Genomic DNA, 21,646 nt, shown 5'->3' on the forward strand with positions numbered 1-21,646 from the left:
ACCCGTGAATAGGACGTTGGGCCCCTTAGCGCACCTAGGCTGCAAAAAAGTGTCACACATGTGGTACCACCGTACTCAGGAAAAGTAGTATAATGTGTTTTGGGGTGTATTTTTACACATACCCATGCTGGGTGGGAGAAATTTCTATGTAAATGGTCAATTGTGTGAAAAACAAATCAAACAATTGTCATTTACAGAGATATTTCTCCCACTTAGCATGGGTATGTGTAAAAATACACCCCAAAACACATTATACTACTTCTCCTGAGTACGGCGGTACCACATGTGTGGCACTTTTTTACACCCTAAGTACGCTAAGGGGCCCAAAGTCCAATGAGTACCTTTAGGATTTCACAGGTCATTTTGCGACATTTGGTTTCAAGACTACTCCTCACGGTTTAGGGCCCCTAAAATGCCAGGGCAGTATAGTAAACCCACAAATGACCCCATTCTAGAAAGAAGACACCCAAAGGTATTCCGTTAGGAGTATGGTGAGTTCATAGAAGATTTTATTTTTTGTCAAAAGTTAGCGGAAAATTGATTTTTATTGTTTTTTTCACAAAGTGTCATTTTCCACTAACTTGTGACAAAAAATAAAATCTTCTATGAACTCACCATACTCCTAACGGAATACCTTGGGGTGTCTTCTTTCTAAAATGGGGTCATTTGTGGGGTTCCTATACCGAACTGGCATTTTAGGGGCCCTAAACCGTGAGGAGTAGTCTGGAAATCAAATTTCGCAAAATGACCTGTGAAATCCTAAAGGTACTCATTGGAGTTTGGGCCCTTTAGCGCAGTTAGGGTGCAAAAAAGTGCCACACATGTGGTATTGCCATACTCGGGAGAAGTAGTACAATGTGTTTTGGGGTGTATTTTTACACATACCCATGCTGGGTGGGAGAAATACCTCTGTAAATGACAATCTTTTGATTTTTTTTTACACACAATTGTCCATTTACAGAGTTATTTCTCCCACCCAGCATGGGTATGTGTAAAAATACACCCCAAAACACATTGTACTACTTCTCCCGAGTACGGCGATACCACATGTGTGGCACTTTTTTGCACCCTAACTGCGCTAAAGGGCCCAAAGTCCAATGAGTACCTTTAGGATTTCACAGGTCATTTTGCGGAATTTGATTTCCAGACTACTCCTCACGGTTTAGGGCCCCTAAAATGCCAGGGCAGTATAGGAATCCCACAAATTACCCCATTTTAGAAAGAAGACACCTCAAGGTATTCCGTTAGGAGTATGGTGAGTTCATAGAAGATTTTATTTTTTGTCACAAGTTAGTGGAAAATGACACTTTGTGAAAAAAACAATAAAAATCAATTTTCCGCTAACTTTTGACAAAAAATAAAATCTTCTATGAACTCACCATACTCCTAACGGAATACCTTGGGGTGTCTTCTTTCTAAAATGGGGTCATTTGTGGGGTTCCTATACTGCCCTGGCATTTTAGGGGCCCTAAACCGTGAGGAGTAGTCTGGAAATCAAATTCCGCAAAATGACTTGTGAAATCCTAAAGGTACTCATTGGACTTTGGGCCCTTTAGCGCAGTTAGGGTGCAAAAAAGTGCCACACATGTGGTATCACCGTACTCGGGAGAAGTAGTACAATGTGTTTTGGGGTGTATTTTTACACATACCCATGCTGGGTGGGAGAAATAACTCTGTAAATGGACAATTGTGTGTAAAAAAAATGAAAAAATTGTCATTTACAGAGATATTTCTCCCACCCAGCATGGGTATGTGTAAAAATACACCCCAAAACACATTCTACTACTTCTCTTGAGTACGGCAATACCACATGTGTGGCACTTTTTTGCAGCCTAACTGCGCTAAGGGGCCGAAAGTCCAATGAGCACCTTTAGGCTTTACAGGGGTGCTTACAAATTAGCACCCCCCAAAATGCGAGGACAGTAAACACACCCCACAAATGACCCCATTTTGGAAAGTAGACGCTTCAAGGTATTCAGAGAGGGGCATGGTGAGTCCGTGGCAGATTTCATTTTTTTTTGTCGCAAGTTAGAAGAAATGGATTCTTTTTTTTTTTCTTTTTTTTTGTCACAAAGGCCTCGATTCATAAAGCATTACCTCATGCGGTAATGCTGAAAACAGCAGACTTTACCGACCACTTAGCAAAATGTCAATTCATAAAGGCTGTTACCGCATGAAAAGCTGACATTACCGACCAGGGAGATAAATTACCGACTTGGCTGCAGTTACCGACAACACATGTCAGTAAATTGTCAGCAAATGTCAATTCATAAAGCCTTCAACAAGCGGTAAGCCTGGCGGTAGTTACCGACACCTCTGGTGAGGTCTTAACAAGTTACCGACAGCTCTGATTAATGCAAAGTGCAGAGATCCAAAAGTCTGTTTGATTCATCTGTGGAGAGAGCCAGTGAGCCGTCTGTGTGAATCATTTCAGCAGGCAGGGAAAGACTGTGTGACTCATCTGTCTGAGTCATCAGTGGAAAGAGGAGGCTGTGTGAGTAATTTCTGCAGGCAGGGAAAGACTGTGTGACTCATCTGTCTGAGTCATCAGTGGGAGAGCCAGAGAGAGCCGTCTGTGTGATTCATTTCTGCAGGGCAAAGAGGGAATCGGGACACTGCTCTACTCTACCGCTCAATGGACTGCGGTAATTTACCGACCTCCAAGGGCAGCTGGGGAAATCTTTATGAATTAGCACACAGACCGGGAAAATACCGAGTGCGGTATTTTCCCGACAAGATTTTTGTTATCGCACTGCTGTTTATGAATCGAGGCCAAAGTGTCATTTTCCGCTTACTTGTGACAAAAAATAATATCTTCTATGAACTCACTATGCCTCTCAGTGAATACTTTGGGATGTCTTCTTTCCAAAATGGGGTCATTTGGGGGGTATTTATACTATCCTGGAATTCTAGCCCCTCATGAAACATGACAGGGGGTCAGAAAAGTCATAGATGCTTGAAAATGGGAAAATTCACTTTTTGCACCATAGTTTGTAAACGCTATAACTTTTACCCAAACCAATAAATATACACTGAATGGTTTTTTTTTTAATCAAAAACATGTTTGTCCACATTTTTCGCGCTGCATGTATACAGAAATTTTACTTTATTTGAAAATTGTCAGCACAGAAAGTTAAAAAAATCATTTTTTTGCCAAAATTCATGTCTTTTTTGATGAATATAATAAAAAGTAAAAATCGCAGGAGCAATCAAATAGCACCAAAAGAAAGCTTTATTAGTGACAAGAAAAGGAGCCAAAATTCATTTAGGTGGTAGGTTGTATGAGCGAGCAATAAACCGTGAAAGCTGCAGTGGTCTGAATGGAAAAAAAGTGGCCGGTCCTTAAGGGGTAGAAAGACTGTGGTCCTCAAGTGGTTAATGTATACTATACTGTATATATATATATATATATATATATATATATATATTAGATAATTAAATTAGTTAGACCGGGTCCAGGGGTTTATTGTGTGCACATTGTATATACTGTATATTCACTGGTTTATTGCATGTCTGATTGTAAGACGTTTGCCTGCAATTGTATTGCTAGTTGTTTGCAACCCTGAGCCTGAGCGATGCCCCCATGTTACGGGTGATGGGGAGTGAGGCTTCACCCTGTAGTGCTGTCCTTCAGCACCACGGCCTCGCTCCCCACACATGCGCACTGACACGCTGAACATCTGCCGCAGCATCTGGGGGTCTCCTCAAAGCTCCCCGTCGGGTTGCTGCACATCTTAGAAGCCCTCCCCGTCAGGTCGCAGCACATCTTAGAAGCCCTCCACGTAGCTCTGCCGAGCACCCCTGTAAATATACATACCGCCGATAATCACCCGCCGCCTCTTGCCGCAAATTCTGTTGCGTAATTACAGTGTATCTATCATTGTAATAACTGTGCGCATAGGAGTCCGGGAAAGCTTTTTTGAATCTTCCATTGGTCCGCTGTCTGAGCCATTTTATTGGCTCAGACAGTGCACCAATGGGGAGCCCCAGCTTCTGATTCAAAGACGCTTTGCCTGGACTCCTATGTGCACAGTATTTACAGTGATAGACACACTGTAATTACACTATGGAATTTGCGGCGAGAGGCGGCAGGTGATTAGGGGTGGTATGTATATTTACAGGGGTGCCCATCAGAGCTACGTGGAGGGCTTCTAAGATGTGCAGCGACCCGAGTGGGAGCTTTGGGGGTCTCCTTATTAAAGGAGACCCCCAGATGCTGCGGCGACGACGTACGTTAACTGTTGATGTGCTCTTTGCAGGTCTAAGCTAACGCTCATGTCTGCCGGGAAGCATCGCTTCCCAGAGACATGAAAAGGGTAGTTGGATACGTCGTAAAGAACTCACTGGGCCATTATATCGCCCAAGCAAGTTTTTTCCACCTGGGGGGTCTAAAGTTTAATAGGATTAGGCGATGCCCCCACTGCCTAAATTAAGAAATTAGCGGTCAGCAATAGGATATGGCCCCTGGTCTCCCAGAATGCTGTGAGAGTAGGATTCTGCATAACTCAAGCCTTGTCTAAAGATCACTGGGAGGGCGGTACTACATATGTATAGACAACTATGTATAGATATAGGAAGTGTTTCTGATGCTGTCACCAAAAAGTGTGTGGGACAGCACTCAAGTGTTGTGGGGAGCAAAAGCGTGCAGGGGATAGACTCATGTACCACCTGGGTCGGTAATCCAGTTTCTCCAAAGTAATCCGGCAAAGCTCTTTTACAAATTGCTTTGTTTAGTCTTCAAAGGTAAAAACATACAAGCTGCATAGTGCAACTATGCAGCTTGTATGTTTTTACCTTTGAAGACTAAATAAAGCAATTTGTAAAAGAGCTGTGACGGATTACTTAGGAGGTGTTGCTGAAATCTGTGCATCACCTTATTCAACTCACCCCTAAGATAGCACAACTCTGGCTCTGGGTGCCTCTCGGATAAATTTCCTTCTTCAAATTTACTGCCCAAATGCTCAGTCTTTACGAAGGACTTGTGCTTTGGAAATCCACATGCATGTGGGGTGAACTCAAACCAGGTTCCTGAAAAGAAAATTATTTATAATTTCATGTCCTTTCAAAAATGTATAATTCAACCAATTCAAACAGAGATTATGTTGAAAAACTACATAACCTGAATTGAACTGCAGTGAAAATGGCACACCAGAAGAACAAGTAGTTCCAAAGATACACCTTGTGGAAATAAAATACCGTATATGCTTTTCATTTGTTGTAAAATCAGCTATTGCATCTTGCCTTCCAGTTTTCAAGCCGCATACATGTAAAAAAGGCGTGCGGAAAAAAGGGGGCTGGGTTTACAGGTAGAGAATCTCGCTAAAATTAGCTATACTCTACTAAATATCCATAGTAGAATATCAGTATTATGTACCAATATTTTACTATTGCTAAACCTAATCCAGGGGCGGACTGACCATTGGGGCACTCGGGCACGGACCGAGGGCCCGTGGTCAGGGGGGGGCCCGCCAGAGCACCCTGAGCAGGAGGGGAGGAGCGCAGTGAAAGGGAGCGGTAGGTACGGTGGCGGAGAAGGGGGGACGTTCCCTTCCCTCACCTTGGGGCCCCCCTTCCTGGCTCTCCCCTCTGGTAACTCGGCGGCAAACAGTGGTCAGCGGGCGGAGACTTACCGCCGTTTCTGCCTCCAGCCACAAGGAACGCTCTGCTCTGTGCGCGGCTAGTCTGGTCTTCAGTAGACCAGACTAGCCGCGCACAGAGCAGAGCGTCCCTTGCGGCTGGAGGCAGGAACGGCGGTAAGTCTCCGCCCGCTGTTTGTCGCCGAGTTACCGGAGGGGAGAGCCAGGAAGGGGGGCCCCAAGGTGAGGGAAGGGGGGGGGGGGAGACTTCCCCACGCTGTGCACACCGGCTCCCTTTCACTGCGCTCCTCCCCTCCTGGGGGACACCTATAGATCTAGCTACATACTGGGGACACCTAAGACTTATACTGGAAATACCGATACACCTGGCTACATATACTGGGGACACCTATAGACCTAGTTTTTACTTGGGACATCTATACACCTGGCTACATATACTGGGAATACCTATACACCTGGCTACTTATACTGGGGACACCTATATACCTGGCTATACTGGGGACACCTATAGACCTGGCTACATATTATACTGGGGATACCTATACACCTGGCTGCATATACTGGGGACACCTATTCACATCGCTACATATACTGGGAATACCTATAGACCTGGCTGCATATGCTGGGAACACCTATAGACCTGGCTATCTATACTGGAGACACCTATAGACCTGGCTATCTGTACTGGGGACACCTATAGATCTGGCTACCTATTCTGGAGACACCTGTAGACCTGGCTATCTATACTGGGGACACCCATAGACCTGGCTACCTATTCTGGGGACACCTATTGTCCTGTCTACCTATTCTGGGGACACCTATAGAGCTGGCTATCTAAACTGGGGACAACTATAGACCGGGTTATCTATTCTGGGGACACCTATAGACCTGGCTACTTATTCTGGGGACACCTATAGACCTGGATACCTGTACTGGGAACACTAATACACCTGCTTACTTCCACTGGGGATACCTTTAGACCTGTTACCTATACTGGGGGCACTTATTTTGGGGTACCTGCTGCCAGATTAACTATTTTTGGGGAACCGCTGCTGCTAGATTAAGTGTATTTTGGGGAACAGCTGCCAGATTATGTGTATTTTTGGGGAACCGATGCCAGATTGTGTATGTTGCCGGAACCGCTGCTTCCAGATTATGTGTATTTTGGGGGATCCACTGCTGCAAGATTACATGTATTTTGGGTGATCCGCTGCCAGATTATGCATATTTTGGGCAACCGCTGCCAAATTATGTGTATGTTAGGGAAACTGCTGCTGCCAGATTACGTCTATTTTGGGGGAACGACTGCCATATTATCTGAATTTTGGAGGAACCTCTGCCAAATGGCGTAGATTTTTGATGAAATTCGGTCAGATTAAATGTATTTTGGGGGGAAACACTAAGGCAGAGCTCAAACTTCCCCGACAGACCTTTTACACCACTGCCAAGGTCATGTATATTTTGCCCCACCCATGACCACGCCCACATTCTGTTGTGTGACCACACTCATTTTTCGGCGCAGGGGTGTTTTTTTATCAGTATAAAATATTTGTCGCCAGTAAATTATTAGATCTTACTCTGTAAAAAATAACATGAAATGTGGGTGACACTGGTACGGGGCCCCATAATCTCCTATTGCCCGGGGGCCCCATGAGTTGTCAGTCCACCTCTGACCTAACCCTACTCTCACACAGAACCCCCCCGAAAACCCCAATACACCTCTGGTGTTGCCTAACCCCTCTATGGTACCTAACTCCACCTGGTGGTGCCTAAACCTAACCCCCTGGTGGTGCCTAAACCTAACCGCCCTTGGTGGTGCCTAAATCTAACCCCCTGGTGGTGCCTAAACCTAACCACCCCTTTGTGGTGCCTAAACCTAACCCCCCCTGGTGATGGCTAAACCTAACCGCCCCAGGTGGTATCTAACCCCCCCCCTCTGCCGCAAAGTCATGATATTCCACTATGAAGGTAAATTTAGGCGCCCGGAGGTGTCAGATTACCAGTAAGAGGGGACATTTTTTTTCCACACAGGCTTGCAGAAACCTATAATGCGGCATTGCATAGCCGGTGCGGAGCGGAGCCATGATTTGCGGCAAATATGGTAAAAGTGGGTGCCAGGAGGCGCCCGACAGCGACAGCCACCATGCCCCCAAATTTCCCTCTAATGCCACTAGTTGCGGCTTTTAACCTAGGCACCTATGGTGGCGCCGCTTTCTCTGTAAGGGATCCTGCTTCGTTCAAGCCAACCTAGTGGTGCCCTCTTGTACTCAGCCTCACGGGAACAATGAAGGCTGAAGTTCTGCTGCTGGACTCACTTTATTTTTACCAAGTAGTTTAGAAATTGGGACAATAATAATAATTTTGGGCTAAATCATAAGGTTGAGGCCGGTTTTACACTTGTTTTTTGCATTGTGGTGTGATGCTCCTGCCGAATCGCACCACAACAATAAAAACTTCACTCATATGACCCTGTGGCAGAGGTCACCAACAGGGTCATATGCATAGCGCCGCCCCCCGCTAAGTGCTGGGCAGGAAGTACGTCACTGGGATTACGTCACTCCGCGCATGCGCTCCACGCTCAAGCAACATGCCTTAAATGCAGTACTTCCAATAACGAGCCGCAGCCATTACGCCGGATCAGGTAATTCAGGCCCACTGCAATGGACTGCAATAGGTATGAAAGTCTACATAGAATTTCATTGCGTTGCAGTAAAATAGGGTAACACAACGCAGGTTTTGCTTCCTATTGTACAAGGTACCTCAAGGGAACTCGAAGCGAGAGGAATATGGAGGCTGCCATCTTCATTCCCTTATAAACAATGCCAGTTGCCTGGCTGTCATGCTGAACTTTCTGGCTTTAGTTGATTTTGAGTCACACACCTGAAATAAGCATGCAGCCAGTGGAGTTGCACCAGAGTCACAGCATCTGATCTGCATGCTCATTCTGAGCCACTGACTTCTGGACCACTATCGTGAAAAATCGTAACATTTAAAATACATGAAAACACATAAATAAGAAGTACATTTCTTCTAGAGTAAAAGGAGCCATACATTAGCTTTCTCCTATGTTGCTGTCACTTACAGTAAGTAGTAGAAATCTGACATTACCAACAGGTTTTGGGCTAGTCCATCTCTTCATGGGGATTCTCAGTAAGGCCTTTATTCTTTATAAAGGCACTCCCTGAAAATGATTTATACAAAAATGCTGGCCAGCCTCCCTGCTCACTCTGCACTTTTTTGGCAGTTGGCGAGAGCGACTACCATTGACTACGTTCTTTTGAAAATAAATAAAACTCAGAGTACCCCATGAGGAGACGGGCTACTCCAAAACCTGTCGGTTCTGTCAGATTTCTAATACTTGCTGTAAATGACAGCAACATAGTAGAAAAGTAATTTTTGGCTCATTGATCTCTGTACGATAAGTACTTCTTATTTGAATGTGTTTACCTGTATTATAAATTTTATGATTTTCATGATAGTGGAATTAGAGGTACAGCATCAGCACAGAAGTGCGTCAACTGGCATTGTTTAACCTAATTGGCAGTAATCCTGAGCTGAGCTCGAGCTATGCCGCCGTGGAGGATTGCTGTGGCCCTGCTTTTTCAAACACGCAGCTAGCACTTTGCTAGCTGCATGCTTGTTCCGATCGCAGCCGCTCGCCGCCTATATGCCGCTACCCAACGCGAAAGAGGCCCCCCCCCGCCGCAGACCCCTTGTGCAGCCTGGCCAATCACCGCCAGGCTGCGCTATGTGGTGGATCGGGACTCCCTATGACGTCATGACATCGATGACGTCAGTCCAATCGTCGCCATAGCGACGGGGGAAGCCCATACAGGAAATCCCGTTCAGAATGGGGTTTCCTGTGGGGTATTTCGTCCAGCAGGGATCGGAGGGGTGGGTGGGATAGCGATGGGAGGTGGGAAGCATGCAGCTAGCGCTAGGCTAGCTACATGGTAAAAAAAAAATAGCAAAGAAAACCCCCTCCCGCGGCCATGCGCCGCAAATAATCATAACGGCAAGGAGGTTAAGTAAATGTAGATGGCGGCTTCTGTATTTCTCTCTCTTCATGTTCATTTTAAGAGCTAAGCTTTTAACACAATACAATATCTTCTTCAGACTCCCATCCAGGGCCGGATTTGTGGGAAGGCCTCCGAGGCACGTGACTAGGGCGGAGCCAAGCAAGGGGCGGGTGGCCGGAGAGTTTCCTATGCAGCAGCACAAGTCGCCCCAGGCTGCTCCATCTACAGTCACACACATAGCCGGCCTTTGATATGAGCGACCGGAGCGGTCGCTCAGGGCGCCAGCTTTCAAGGGGGCGCCTATAGCTGGTTGCCTATACTGAGGGCACCTACACCTGATTTCTTATACTGGGGGCACCTATAGCTGGCTACCTATACTGGAGGTACCTACACCTGGCTACCTATGGGGGGATGGAAACCTTCAACTGATTCCTATACTGGGGGCGCCTATGCTTGGCAACCTATATCGAGGGCACCTACACACGAGATCCTATACTGGGGGCACCTATACCTGGCTACCTACCTATATTGAGTCTGAGGGCTTTTGGGGGGGGGGGGGGGCACACTGCGGCTATAACGCGTGGTGCAAATTGTCAGTACTGTGCTATCATTCTAAATGGGGGGGAGGCGGCTAACTGTCCCACTGATTGTTTTTATTAATATTCCTGAAAGGTTCTAGCCTTCATTTTTAAGTGTATTTAGAAAAATGCACTCTTTCCATCCATTCGTGGTTATTATATTTTTTCTATTATACATACGTGATATATCACGGAGATCTGAGCATTTGGCAGGATGTGTCACAACGTCAAAAAGGTTGGAAACCACTGTTCTAGGAGATATCTTAGGAGAAAAGGGGAATTGCATATGGGCCTGTGTGCGTGTGTGTATATATGCACGTGGGAAGAGGATGAAGGGGGGACAAAAATCAGGTTTCGCTCAGGGCGCTGTGAAACCTAAGGCCGGCCCTGGTCACACAGCACAATAAAACATATGCTCTGATCTGCAGCCACCTCACTCCGACCCTGCTGTGCTGTGTGTCTGTGTGCAGTGGGCAGCTACAGACCAGGAGAAGTGCGGGGATCAGTAACGGACAATAGCCCAATTACGTCATGCAGCTGAAGGAGGTCCACATGGCTGCTCCTGTGTGCAGTGTGCACGGAAGTTTCACTTGTGCAGTGAGTGAAAACAGGGAGGATGGGTCTGCATGAGAAGCAGCAGACAGCATAGATACAGTGCTGAGAACAGGCCAGCCAGGAAAGTATTCAGAGCAAGCGAGAAGTTAGAGGGAGACGAGTTTGAGCTGGGAGGGGGAGAGGTGAGTCTTCCATCGACTAGAGGGGAAAGATCAGAGGGGAGAGATAAGCATCATACACTTGCGTCCCAGACTCTCAAATCTCTCACTGTGCTGGAGAAGCAAGCAATGAAGCAAATCATCTCCTAGCCAGTTCCTGGTAAGAATTCTGCAGAGTTACAGATCCCTTATTACACATCTGGCTTACTGCTCTATACTTTGTGTTAGAGTGTGTGGGGTTTCCAAACTTGCCATTAAACTTACAGCTAAGTGTCCTTCTCTCCCAATCTCTAAAGGTGGCCATATATCAGGCGACTTGGTGACCGATAGACCATCCGATTCCATTATAATCGAATCAGATAAAAATTGATGCCGCCAAGTGCATGCCCTACTGACAAAGCGACTAATTTCGAGCCGGAATTGGTCGCATAATCAATCACCCATGCTGCAAGAGCGCAACAAAACCCCCGGTGCTATGCCCCAATGATAAATGTACCCCCTGGTGCCCCGTGCATGTAATACATTACCTTTCCGTCGCCATTGATAGTCTCCTCAAGCTCCGGGCGCACTCCACTCACCATACACGCGCGCCCCATATGTTTTCCTAGTAAGGGGCGCTCGCATGACATCAGATGTCATACACACGGCCATTTTACTAGGTAACCCCTTTGCATGCGTGTATGATGAGCAGAGTGCGCCTGGAGTCTGCAGAGACTATCGGAGGCAGTGGAAAGGTAATGTATATATTGCACTGGGCACGGGGGACATTTAGGACATCATTAGGAGGATATTGTCAAGTGGCGCGGTGGTAGGCTGCAGCGTCACAAGGCTGATTCCCAAAAGATTTCATGCTGACATTGATCGGGAATCGGCCTGCAGTGTATAGGCAGCTTACAGATCTCTCTCTTTTCAGATTCGATTAGAGAGAGATTTGTCTTTTGGTCGAATCTGCCCATCATCGCTAGATGTCTGGCTACCTTAAGTATACTTTTCACTTTCCCTGCACAAGGTCTCATGACCACCCATTACATTGTAATAGATATTGACTGTCAGGGATTGGGTCCTTGGATGACATCGCTGGGCTGGGATCTGTACATGACGTCCAAGTGGTGGGTGGGAGAGAGCTGTGCATAAAACAATTGGCCGTACAAGGTTCACTTCAGACCTGATCACTAACTGCTAACTGAAGCGGACAGTACAATGTCCACTCAGATAGTGCACTGTGGTTCAGTATGGGTCTGGAGCAGATACGTTTCCACCACAGACTTCTGTAGAAAACGCATCCACTGTCCAGGTTTATCATGCAAGTTAGATTTTTTTCATTGTGGTTATCGCAGCAGATCCATTGCAGACTGCTCCCCATATCCAACTAAATTTTGTGTACACTCTTATAAACTAATAGGATGCCTCAGCAGCACCATTTTGAAGTGGCGCACACTTTCATGAAATTATTATAAAACATTTCAGTAACTGATTTAAATAGTGCTGTTGTGCTGGGAGTTCACCATGAACATCCAGATTGGGGTGATCAGGGCTTGGTTGATCTGAAGGAAGGGGGGGGGGGTGTCAGGGGCAGCCAGTCACAGCAGGCCTTGGGCGGCAAAAAGTACAAATCCGGCCCTGCTCCCATCCTGTGTATTGAGCTGGATCCTCAAAGTACAATCTAAATACATTTGGACATAGGAGATGTGCGAATTCAGGCAAAATCAAGTTTCAGTTTGGAGGGGAGACTAAACATGGCAGATGGGAGTTTGCTGAACAAGCATGGGTGAATATGATCCTCATCACTTTGCTAAAATGAAAACGTTTTTCAAAGAGGAAAATTCTAATAAATATATACAGTGCTGGCCATAATTATTCATACCCCCTGGCAAATTTTGACTTAAAGTTACTTTTATTCAAACAGCAAGTCATTTTTAACGGTAAATGACATGGGTAGGTGTCTCCCAAAAGATAATATGATGATGTACAAGAGGAATTATTGTGGGAAAAAAAATCTCATCTTTTCTCTACATTTGAAAAATTATTCATACTCTTCACAAACTGTCACAGTCTGTGGGAAAATCCAAAGTTCTATACCATTCCAAATAGTCCAAGCTGTTCTAAAGCATCCTAATTACCCTTAATTAGGAACAGCTGTTTTAATCAACTCAACAGGTGAAAAACAGCTGCTCTCTGCAGCTGGTTTGTGGACAGTCATGGCTAATGCTGGATACACACGGTGCGTTCCTGCACTCGATGTGCCCGTCGATTCGCGTCGACTCAATTATTTCCGACATGTCCTATTCGCGTTTCGATGGATCGTTAGGTCGATTTGGTATACTGTACATGTAAATCGACCTAACTCATCGAAATGTGCTCGGAAATAATCGAGTCGATACGAATCGGCGGGCAAATCGAGTGCGGGAACGCACCGTGTGTATCCAGCATAAGACAAAGGAGCTCAGTGAGGACCCGAGGCTGTGCATTGTGGCTGCTAACATGTCAGGAATGGGTCACAAGGCCATTTCTAAATGTTTTTAAAGTGTTTGCAAAGTACGTGGTCGTGAGCCAAAAGTGACACCTGTGCTTGCCTGGAGGATAGTGAGAGAGGTAAAAAGGAATCCAAGGATCACCACCAAGGCCATCCTAGTGAATCTGGGCTCTGCTGGTGGCAATGTCTCAAGGCAGACAATCCAGCAGACTCTGTACACTGCTGGGTTCCACGGATGCAGACCAAGGAGGACACCACTTCTCCAGATAAGGCACACAAAAGATTGCTTGGCCTTTGAAAATGCTCATCTGGACAAATAAGAAGACTTCTGTTCTTCTGTGTTCTGGTCAGATGAAACACAAATTGAATTGTTTGGTCACAATGATGTTTCCTTCATTTGGCGCAAAAAGGAGAAGCCTTCAACCCAAAGAACACCATCCTCACTGTCAAACGTGGTGGGAACCTAATGCTTTGGGGGTGTTTTTCAGCCAATGGACCAGGGAACCTAATCACTGTAAACGGCACCATGAAAAAAGAGCAATACATGAGGATTCTAAACAACAACATCAGGTAGTCTGCAGAGAAACTTGGCCTTGGGCACCAGTGGACATTTCAGCATGACAATGACCCAAAACAGACAGTAAAAGTGGTGAAGAAATGGTTAGCAGACAACAATATTAATGTTTTGGAGAGGCCCAGCCAGAGTCTGGACTTAAATCCAGTTGAGAATCTGTGGAGGGAGCTAAAGATCAGGGTGATGGCAAGAAGACCCTCCAACCTGAAATATTTGGAGTTCATTGCTAAAGATAAATAGGAAAAAAATACCTGTGGGGACATGCAAAAAGCTAGTCTGCAATTATAGGAAGTTTTTGATTGCTGTAATAGCCAATAAAGACTTTTCTATTGATTATTAAGAATAATTTTGGACTGGACACTTTTTGCTCAAATGTAATTAAAAGCTGAGAATTTTTTTTTCCACAATAATGCCTCTAGTACATGGTCTTATTATCTTTTGGGAGACACCTATGTCATTTCCTGTCAAAAAATTACTTGCTGGTTGAATAAAAGTAACTTTAAGTCAAAATTTGCCAGGGGGTATAAACAATTATACAATTATGGCCAGCATTGTATATATATATATATATATATATATATATATATATATATATATATATATATATATATTTATGAATTATAATTATGGGCAGCACAAATGAATAATTATGGGCAGCTATATATATATATATATATATATATATATATATATATACAAAAATGCATACTTTCCTGAACACAAGTAATAGTGTGTGCGTGTGTGTGTGTGTGTGTGGGGGGGGGGGGGGGGGGGGAGCAGGGGCAGCAGCACACGATAGTTGCCTTGGGGTGGGGGAAAGGGGAGTGAAGAAGCATATTTCCAGCCCTGAGTATATTAGCTTGTTTCTTACAGCCACAATGGCCTCAATTCACTAAGAACATGCTGGAGATAATAAGGCAAGAGAAAACTTACCTCTACACAGTGAGAGCGTTATCTTATCTCTTCATTCCTTGAGGGCCCGTTTCCACTATTGCGTTGTGAAATCGCTGCAGCAAAATTTGCATGCGGATGCGAATTTTGCATGCGCGCGCATGCGAATTTTCGTGCGAATTCGCATGAAAATTCGCATGGATGACGATGTATGCGAATTTAACCATGGCAATGCCGGTGTGCTTTTCCATTGATTTCATGCGGCGAATTTGCATGAAAATTCGCATACCAAAACAGCATGCGAATTCCCTATTAAATACATTAGCGGCGATTCGCCTGCATTCCACTCGCAGACGAATTCTGCAGCTCTTTTGTGCGTTTTTTCACTGCTGAAAAAAACGCACCTCAACAACGCTACAGTGAAAACAGGCCCATCCACTGGCATTACATGTGTGAATCCGCATGCGTTGGACGCATGCAGATTCGCGATAGTGGAAACGAGCCCTAAAGAAAACCTGAACTGAAAAATTAAAAGTCAAAATAAGCATACACAAGTCATACTTACCTCCCGTGTAGTCTACTCCTCAATCTCTTTCTCCTCTCCTGCGTCCTGTTTGTCCACTGTGATTAAGGGAATTCTCCGTCCTCCATTTTGAAAATGGCCATTACACCATAACAGCTTTCTGGTCAGCACACTGTTAAACTGTAACATTGCCCACTTCAGCCATAGGGAAACATGGACACATCAGTGCTCCTCTCAGCTGTAACTGACAGCAACTGATATATAACTGACAACAACTGATATATTTTAGTTCTGACAAAATATTGTCAGAACTGGAAGGGATCACTGTCAGCAGAAAATGGTGCGTTTCTGAGAGGAACTGACGGTGAGGTAACTATGTAATGTTCATTTGAAGTTACCTCATATGTTTATTTTAAATAATTTTATTCAGTACAGGTTCTCTTTCAGTTACCTCCTCTGTAGTTAATTTACCTCCTCTGTAGTTAATTTACCTCTTCTGTAGTTATTTTCACACACAGTTAATTAACAGCCTGTCTTTAACGCTGGAGTTATTTTAATGATTGGAGAGTTAACTTAAAGACAGAAGAGTTAACTTTAGGTTTGCCTGAGGTAAAATGTTTCCTGAATACGACATGCCTCATCACCATGGTGACAGCTCTAGAAACGTTATTAAAGACAGGAGATAAGCTTAGTGAATTGAGGCCAATGTTACTTATAACTAGCTCATCCCTACCATTCGGCACCACCAGTCATGTATGCGGATGCAGCACTGAACCAGAGTCTTTAGGCTTGACCCTAGGTTTACTGTACTACACCACCAAAACTAAAGGCCCATACACACACTTGACGGATGTTGCTTGGGACCCTTGGGTGACACTGCGGGCCGAATGGGTAGAGATGCGCATCAGTTATGCGGGGAAGGGGGGAGACGAATGGAACAGTATATACATGATTTCACGTGGTAGGTGAGGCGACCGTGAGGACAAAGCAATCAGCCATTCCTCAGGTGATTGGATCCACCTTTGCGAATCGCGAGCCAAGCGGCAGGCACTGGTAGGCAACTGTATACATGCTGGATTAACGGCTGAGCCAGTTGTTATTGGTCACCTCAGCCAATTTTCTAGCATGTGAACACAAATGGTGCTTTCACATTCCCATGTCATTGCGTGTTGTGAAATGGTTTTGGCAAAATGACCTGTTTTCTTTTCCACAGCAGAGTAGATTGGATATGGGTTGTTCCCACTCTCACACCTCTCCTTGTGACTAGACAGCTTTTCTTCATTCAACTGGAGAACAAGAGATAAAACATTTAATATGCATCATGTGATCATACCTTTTTTCCAACGTTTTAGGATAACAAAGAGGAAACCCTTTAGGACATGCCCCAGCCACTCCCATAGCCATGCCTCGCCACACTCTAGTCGCACATATCCAAAAGAATTCATAAGCAATAGATACAGTCTTATAAAGCAAACCACACTGTTTTTTTTTCTATCCTATCCTGTTCATATATTAAAACTCATTCTGGTGCTGTAGATTAGAAGTAAGTATTTCCGATATAAATGCCGCTATGGGAACTGCCCTCCTCTCTTCATTGTCTGCGGCCCTGCGGGTCACCGCTGTTCTGAGGTCTAATCTAGTGAGGGGGATCCAGGGGCTGTCCTAGAGGAGGTGTCAACTGACTCGAAAAGGTAAACGAGCAGGGAGCGGGGAGGGAGGGGAGTGAACCGCGGGCAGGACTCCGCCCCTCGGAAGATTCCACCTGACGCAAGTCATTCACGTGGCATCATGGGCTGCCACCCCTGAGTGAAAGTGATATTGAGGCTGCCACATGCTTGCGGTCAAGATTAGGTGTCAGGAAGGGGGTTTGCATGGGATAAGGCATCAGAGGGGAGGGTTCTGTGTCAGAGTAGGGTTAGGTTTAGCTGTAGTAAAATATCGGTAACATTTATCAGCATTTTACTATCAAAAAATTACCATTATGAATAGTAGAATATCGGGTAGTGTACCGATATTCTATGATCGGCTAATTCCTTGTGCCCAAATTTCCCTGGTGCCCTTGTTTCATATACGCATGATGTCATATCTGATGTCATGAAAGTGGAAACCGTTGTCTTGCTCAACTAATCAGTTGTCATTTGGTGAGTAAAACAAGGACTCTGACTGGCTGCTCTGGGCAGCTGCCCTACTTTGTCTCTAAGTTCTTTGATAAAGCGGTCTCACTGCTGGGTGTGGGATACAAGGGTACCATCACAGAAGTGTTGCTTTACAGCAACGCACTGAGGTCAGGATTGGTCATCCTTGAACAAGTCAAAGTTTATTGGACAGATGATGCCAAAAGAGAAATAAATCAATATTCTAGTGCAGTGGTCCTAAAACTAAGGCCCGTGGGCCGAATGTGGCCCCGTGATGCTTTTTTACCGGCCTTCACACACAAAATGTATTATAGATGCGGTCAGCTACATCTTTAAATATTGGTGGTCCGCATATACAATGAAGCCAGAAAGCAGTAATTCACTGGTTTCCAATCAAATTCCACATCAGGTGACACTGTTGTCCAATTGGATTGAAGGTTGTCACCTTAGTATGCATCACTCTCTGGCCCGCAAAAACTTCTACGAATATTCCGGCCCCACAGCAGTCTGAAGTATGTTGACCTGGCCCTCGACCCAAAATGTTTGTGGACCCTTGTTCTAGTGCAAAAAAGTCAAAGTACCTTAAAGCGGACCTGAACTGAGAACTTTCTCTCTGCTCCTTAACCTTTACAGAAAAACATTTCTTTGTTACAGCTGATACAAATCCTGCAATAAATCTGCAGTGTTTCTACTTCCTGATTTCATGGAAGCACACATAGGGTTAACATTCTGTGTTTACAAATTAGCTACTCTGCCATGGCAGAAGAGATTCCTGAGCTGACACAGCCGAGAGATCAAATAACAGTTGTGATTAGTCACAGATGAGGGGGAATATACAGGCTAAACTCTCTAAATACATACAGGGTGCATTTCTCTATATTTTCCTTCTGCCCTGTGCAAGAGTTCAGGTCCACGATAAGCAGTAGCCAGCCAGCTAGGCAGTAAACAAACTCACATACAAACAAATCCTTCTAGATTTGAAATAGGAAAAGAATGGAATTATACTTACTTCTTTAGTCATGAAGTAAACCACCACATAAGCCCAAATATCAGTCAGGGAATGTTTTTCTTTCATAAATGCTGCTTTCATCCTTTCCATTGATGTTTTCCAGGGAAATTCAGAAGTCAAAGTTTTTAATATATTTTGTTCCATAAATTTTAGACATGAATTATTTGACCAAGTTTCATAACAATAAAGTGATGACATACACCTGAAAGATTAAAATATACTCGATTGTTTTATTGCTGTTCATAAGAAATTGCACCAAATTGTTTGGTTTAAAAGACAACTGTAACACATAAAAACAAAAAAAGTTAGATACATAAGAAAAGGCAAGGCTCTGGATTCCCATGCCTCTCTGCGCCCCCCTCTTTCCACTGCCTGGCCTCCATTCAGCTTGCGCCTTCGGGTCTCCTCAGAAGTACTTGGGCCTTCGAGTACTTCTGAAGATGAGTGGTTCTGTGCTGCGCACTGGCGAGCCTGCGATCGTGTGTGCACAGTATGGAGCCTCTAGTCTTCAGAAGTACTCGAAGGCCCAAGTACTTCTTCGACATTGAAGGGAATCCGAGGAATCAAAGAAACAGTGAAAGACAATTTCAGAGAAGGTTTTACTGCAGGGAACTTCAAAGGGTCATTAGCTCTGCTATGTTTCATAGTTTAAGCACTTAAACCCCCCCTAGTGACCAGGCTAGTTTTTACAATTCAGTGCTCAGCAGCTTTAACAGCTTGCTGCAGAGCCATACAACGTAGCCACAAATGAATCTCCTCCCTTTTCTGCCCACCAACAGAGCTTTCTGTTGGTGGGCTCTGAACGCTGCTGCAGGGTTTTTTTTCATTAATTTACAGTATTTGTTCTTTTTTTTTAAAGTAAATTTGACTATCTTTTCCCCCCCTATCTCCTCCCTCCCCCCGATGGCCAATCAGGGCAATCCTCTCTCATAGGCATCAGCCGTTTCTTTTGTATACAGTCTGCCAGCGACGATCGCCGCTGGCAGAAGCGTTAGGCAGTCCAGTGGAACCACTCTGGGGCCGCTGATCGGCGTTAGGCGGTCGCAGAGTGGTTAAAATACAGAGTGTAGTTTGTAAACTCCAAATATTAGAGTATGATGCAATGTTATTTTAAAAAAAAGCTATATAATGGAAAATAAGAAGATGAGACTTTTTTTTTTTTGCCACTAATGGTTTATTAATTATCCATACTACACAAACAATTCATTTTATCAGTGCAGTCCAACTTCACGGGCACGGAGGGACGTTTTTTTTCAGACTACATGATGGAGGGCCAACTTCAATAAATAGGGTCCCTGCGAGTCACTCTGCCCCCCCCCCCCCACACACACACACACACAAAGAAAAAAATGCACATGACCTGGCAGCATTTCCTTCAAAATACACATGACCTGGCAGCATTTCCTTCAAAATACACATGACCTGGCAGCATTTTCTTCAAAATACACATGACCTGGCAGCATTTCCTTCAAAATGCACATGACCTGGCAGCATTTCCTTCAAAATACACATGACCAATTCCAAGCTCATTATCTGGTACCAGGCAGAGTTTTCCCCTTAAAAATACATTAGGCAGTGTCCCCCTTTAATAAAATGTCCCTCTTTAACCACTTTACCCCCGCCCGTACGAATTTCTCTGTCCCTTTTTCCATCCTTTCACCCCCAGGGACGGAGAAATCCGTACTTTCCGCGCTCCCGACGCTGCCCCCGCTCCCGCTCGCTCTAGCGCGCATTCCCGCAGGTAAACACGCCGCCAGCCGCTCGCCCGGAGATCAATGAACGGGAAAATCCATTCCTGTTCGTTGATCTAAGCCTCGCAATGATCCGCTGCTTCTCCGCTATGCAGCGCGATCATTGTGAAAAAAAAACCCGTTCCCAGCCTCCTAGTACTTCCTCCAAGCGTCCGGAAGGACGCTTGGAGGTCGCATTAAACAAAAATTTACTGTTGCCATCTTGTGGCCAAATAGTAAAACTACACCCTAAAGCATTTTTCCCATACAAATAGATTAATTATACACAAAAAATTAACTCATTACCTCCCACACTCCCCATTTTTTTTTTTTTGTAATTAAAAAAAAAATAAAAATAAATTTACAATTAAAAAAAATACATAAATAGTTACCTTAGGGACTGAACTTTTTAAATATTTATGTCAGGAGGGTACAACACTGTTACTTTAAAAACTATGGGCTTGTAATTAGGGATGGACGCAAAACTGAAAAAAATGCACCTTTATTTCCAAATAAAATATTGGCGCCAAACATTGTGATAGGGACATAATTTAAACGGTTTTATAAGCGGGACAAATGGGCAAATGCATTTCATGGGTTTTAATTACAGTAGCATGCATTATTTAAAAACTATAATGGCCGAAAACTGAAAAATAATGATTTTTTTCCCACATTTTTCCTATTTTCCCATTAAAACATATTTAGAATAAAATAACTCTTGGCATAATGTCCCACCTAAAGAAAGTCTAATTGGTGGCAGAAAAAACAAGATCTAGTTAATTTAATTGTGATAAGTAATGATAAAGTTATAGACGAATGAATGGAAGGAGCGCTGAAAGGTGAAAATTGCTCTGGTGCTCAAGGGGTAAAACCCTTTAATGGTGAAGTGGTTAATAAAGATACACAGTGCTTCTTCCCCAGAGACATACATAGGCAGGCACTTGTAGTAGCAGCATAGTGGTCACAGTGGCCAGCTGTGCATATAAGCATTGTAGCAAAGGGGCATTCAGGGCATCAGAAAGCGTCACACAGATGTTCAGAAAACATCTCACCTCTCCTTCCTGAAGCACAGACCGGCCACCTGCTTCTTGTACACTGTCTGCCGCTGCTGCACGCCCAGGAGAGGCTGGATCTCTGGCACCCACTTACCTTCCTCTCCTGGAGAAAAGAGCGCTGCCCGGGGACATGTCTGCAGCCCAGCCAATTCTGCAGCCTAAAACTGCCGCGCTTTCTGCCAGTGACATCACTGGCCAGTGCCAGCCCCCTGCTCCAGTCAGACTGTGCGATGCATTAACCAATGCACTCCCGCTCCAGCCTGTTCCGCTCCTCTTTACTGTGTGTGAGGAAGGAGTGAGACAATAGCTGTGGCCACTTTGATTAAAATCAGACGCACAACACAGACAG

General features: G+C 44.7%; 1 protein-coding gene across 1 annotated transcript in view; it reads right to left on the bottom strand.

Moving 5' to 3' along the window:
• LOC137570392 (cytosolic phospholipase A2 gamma-like) overlaps positions 1-21,646 on the bottom strand; it is a 140,602-nt gene that overhangs the window by 72,877 nt on the left and 46,079 nt on the right. Inside the window, exons 9-11 of the mRNA XM_068279074.1 lie at positions 18,513-18,714; positions 16,564-16,654; positions 4,888-5,028 (exon numbers count right to left, since the gene is read on the bottom strand). Of these exons, the coding sequence (XP_068135175.1) occupies positions 4,888-5,028; positions 16,564-16,654; positions 18,513-18,714 (434 nt within the window). The remainder of the gene's footprint in view (positions 1-4,887; positions 5,029-16,563; positions 16,655-18,512; positions 18,715-21,646) is intronic.

The sequence above is a fragment of the Hyperolius riggenbachi genome, chromosome 4 (assembly GCF_040937935.1).
Source record: "Hyperolius riggenbachi isolate aHypRig1 chromosome 4, aHypRig1.pri, whole genome shotgun sequence".
In the NCBI taxonomy this organism is placed as follows: domain Eukaryota; kingdom Metazoa; phylum Chordata; class Amphibia; order Anura; family Hyperoliidae; genus Hyperolius; species Hyperolius riggenbachi.